This window comes from Bradysia coprophila, unplaced genomic scaffold (genome assembly GCF_014529535.1).
Source record: "Bradysia coprophila strain Holo2 unplaced genomic scaffold, BU_Bcop_v1 contig_566, whole genome shotgun sequence".
NCBI lineage: Eukaryota > Metazoa > Arthropoda > Insecta > Diptera > Sciaridae > Bradysia > Bradysia coprophila.
Genome location: NW_023503810.1, coordinates 5,982 through 10,139, shown reverse-complemented (window position 1 = coordinate 10,139; position 4,158 = coordinate 5,982). Strand labels below are relative to the sequence as shown.

Genomic DNA, 4,158 nt, shown 5'->3' with positions numbered 1-4,158 from the left:
CAAACAAACTGCAAATTAAATTGGAATAATTTTGCAAATATTTAACTTCCCTTTCCAATCAACTCAATTTCATTTTGATCGATGTAATAAACAATAAACAAAATAAATCAACCAATTTTCCTAAATTATCGTCATCATCATTTCTGATTCACATCAACCACTTCGATATGATGGTTTATTGGTTTATACAACATACATGCAATTTACTTTTCTTCCTAATATAAAACCATGCCATTGTACTGTACAACAAAATATTGTTGTTTTATGATAGTTGTGTTGTACCGAAATATAGCCGAAAATATATTCAAACAAAAAATATTTTTCGTATAAGAATATACACACAACGTACAGATCAATTCGACTAACAATCAGATTTGCACAGCATTTTCTTTCTTTAAACCACCCCTCGATACATACGCTCATGTATAAATAATTCCTTGTTGCACATGAATAGAAGGGAAAGTATGATTCATACAATAGACAAATATTATCGATTTTCCAAGCCGGCAATGTGTTGTACCACTAACAACATTTCGTATGCAAACATTCATGTTAAGTTCGAGAGTTGATATACAAAACGTTAAAAGTACAGGGAAGCACCCGAAACTTATATGCTCCCCAAATATGTATGCAAATTATTTATTCATTTCGAGCAGACCATCCGTGGTTATAATATATATTTATTGGTTCGGAAATGCAGCAAAAGCAACGAAAAAAAATTATTAAATTTAAATGAAATTACAAATATTATTATTTGCTTGAACTCACATTGAAAAGTTAAGTTGATCCAATCATTTGTAAAACTCGACACAGATCTTAAGGTGCAATGACTCGAGACGTTTGTTGTTTCTCTAGGTTTTGTATCTCCAATATACTGTAGCAAACACACGGCGCGTATTATATTTGATTGTGTGGATTGTGTATAATTCAGTTATAAGAAAAGTTGCTTATAACGTAGAGAAGAAACGGACATATATATAATACAGAACAGGTAATTTTGATTCGATGACTTTGTGTTTGTGTATAATTTTTACCATTTATATTGTGTGATTATCCACTGCACAAAAGAATACATTTACACCTGCTATATTCCTTCTATTTCGTCACTAAATTCACTTAATTTTCTGTAATTTAATTTATTTCCTTGCACAAAACACGATCACTTTAATTAACAGACTGTCCTTTATAGTTCTTTATACTGTTTAACGGATTAATTCTATCAAAAAAGAACAGCCAACATTCACTTTCTCACACTTGTATTGTACGACCGACCGTAGATACCACCATTTAGACCGACATTCTCAAACAAACTGAACAACACTTTCTGCAAACACCGCTTCGAAAGTGGTGCGAGAGCGCAAGGTATCTCTTTTACAATACAGCCGTAACTTTTACCATGGAAACGGAGAGCATTTAAGTTGTTGTCGGTTAAGTTTATATGGCAAAGCCATGCTGTTTCTTGTACGATGGTGATGGTAAGTTAAACTTACAGCGACCTCAGTTCAATGAGTTTGATTGTCGAATGGTTGTTACCATTCGTTTGAACAAGTTCGTTTATTCAGCACACATTAGGACCTCAAACTTTGGTCAGTAACGGTAATAATAATGCTGAAACAGCAATTGCATCCGCTGATGATATGACATTTTAATCACTCTTCTCTTATAACACATGTTATAGTGTTGATATTGGACGATCGTTGGTCATTTTCGTCATAAAAAGTCACCGAAACAACCAAAATTATTTTAAAGATTTTCCAACTTGAAACAAAATCTTTAAAAAAAAAAAAATTTCGAGTCCTTTTTCAATCTTTGAGTTCTAACTTTGATTTCTAGCCGTAGAAAAACAAGAAAAAATGTAATTGAAAAGTGAAAGCACCTGTTTACCTAAGAAAACTTAATATTACTCTTGCGTAGTCAGCGTAGTGCATGACATTTTTTGTAATTTTAAATGGATCAATCTTGAGGAGCCATATAAACTGAGAAAGGAAATATAATTTAGACCAGTTATTTAAGGCAATGACAAGTACCCCAAGACAAATTATAATTTGGTCTTCGGAACTCTCGCTTTGATCATAACGGTCTATAGGTTTGTTCCAAGGTCATTTCGAAATGTCAAACTTCATCCACAGAAGGCAACGTAACCTCAACTTTCAGGTTGACGAAAATTTTAACGAAAAATTTACAAAGAACTTCTTTGACATTTAGGCTTAGTTCATCTCTGTGGATGCAATCGTTGTCGTTCATGCTGTCAAAGCTCGGGTTTACAGTTAGTGTAACGAAATCGGATACTAATTTCCCTAACTTTTTGATGTTTTAGTTGCCTGTTAGTTAAAGCAAAATTCTGAATGAACCTAGGTTCCAAGGATATAAGAATTGTCAAATTTCATTCATATGGACACAACTTCATCAACATTTGTATGAACAATCGCATGCGGCTGTGTATGAAATCGTTTCCGTTTGTGTTTTCACAGTTGTTTAAGTATAGTTTCCACTTAAAAAGAGCACTCCGTATAGCCTCCGTCTACATGACCGTTGTAAAATAGAACAAAGAAACTGTCACGTAAACGGAGTAAAAAATGGAAATAAATTCAATTTCCACTCCGTTTGCGTGACAGTTCTTTTGTTCTATTTTACAACTGTCATGAAGACGGAGGCTATACGGAGTGCTCTTTTTAAGTGGAAACTATACTTTAAATGTCAAAGTAACAACTGAAATTTAAAAATATTTCGAGGTCACTTCTCTTTAAACGCATAAAGTACAATATGAGGGAAGTACTTTTATATCTCGTATCCAGATGAGTAAAAGCATCCGAGGGATAATTACTTTAAACTACGATAATCTGGCCGTTAAAGGTTTATAGAAGCTTGAAATAATATTTTTTTTTGTTAAGTTTGACCGAGTCTAAGAAAAATATCTTCCAAAACTAATCATTTTCGCATAGCAATTTTAGATTGTACTTTACAATGTTCCAGTTTGCAAATATCGTTTGATGAGTCCCATATTTTTGAATCTTAGTATTCATTGGCGCTACTAAGAAATCATTGTTACCAACATTTATGACATAAACAAAATACCACTCTGCTTCAACGGCTTCAACAGACAACACATACAGAGAATTTTTGTTTTATTTGGTTTTCTATTAAAATATTTCGTATATTTGGCCCTTGTGGAAATGCTACGAAGGAACTAACTGTGACCTGTCCAATGATCAAATCAAAATTAATAGATTAGATATGGAATCGTCCGCTAGCGTTGATAAGAAAACTCAACCAAACAACACCACAAACCCGGTGACAGTCGAAACTCTTGACATCGAAATTCTGCCAGTTATTTACGATATTATTCGGGGGTTCGTATTTTTGCTTTGTTTGTGTTTTTAAAGCAAATGATTTATTCATCCAATTTCATTTAACGTCAGTATCGAGAAAGATCCCACCGACAACGCAGCGAAACAAAGAGAATCTCAGGATTGCAGTCAAAAGGTTAGAATTTCGGTTTTTATTTTCGTTTCACTTCATTCTATTTATGTAACACATCCGAAATGAGAAAGCAATTTTATTTCTGTTAAACTACGTTGCAGGTATTGGAGCTGCAAAAGCGCATCGAAAGTGCCCGAAATCAAATCAAACAGTTGCCTGGTATCGATTACAACATCGAAGAACAATTGCAACGCTTGGAAACGCTTCGAAATCAATTGACCCTCAAGCAACAGCTCATCAAAAAGTACAAGAACACTCCGTTTTAAGAAGGGCCGCATCTATTTCCAAAGAGTTGAGTGATGGTGTTAAGGTTTTTGTTACGTTACTTTGCCAATAACGAACAATTGGTGCAACGGCTGTCTGAAAGTTATCCGATAAGACGAGCAGCACAGTTACTAGTGGCTGCATTTTTGCGATCTAAAAATGTGGCAGAACAACGCGGTATCAATGATTTGTCACCGGACAAACTTCGTCGCATTCTGACACAATTCAAAACTAATTTAAAAGAGGAAATTGAAGATATAAAGAAGAAGAAATAAACAGCCAGCTCTACATAGTTATCAGAAAATGGCCTTTCATTGCGTTGCACGCCGTTTGACGAATAATTTTTCTATTTGTTCCTAGCAATGACGTTGTCATTGGTTCGTTGCGTTACTGATTTGGCAATTTGTTCAGTAT

General features: G+C 34.1%; 1 protein-coding gene across 1 annotated transcript; it reads left to right on the top strand.

Annotated features, from left to right (window-relative positions):
* Window positions 1–3,083: 3,083 nt before the first annotated feature.
* On the top strand, window positions 3,084–3,889 carry LOC119083217 (mediator of RNA polymerase II transcription subunit 9-like). The gene is made up of 3 exons (XM_037192884.1): window positions 3,084–3,350; window positions 3,420–3,483; window positions 3,582–3,889. Exons 1-3 carry the CDS (start codon window positions 3,235–3,237, stop codon window positions 3,744–3,746), a joined length of 345 nt encoding a protein of 114 aa, XP_037048779.1. The 5' UTR covers window positions 3,084–3,234; the 3' UTR covers window positions 3,747–3,889.
* The last annotated feature ends 269 nt before the right edge of the window (window positions 3,890–4,158 follow it).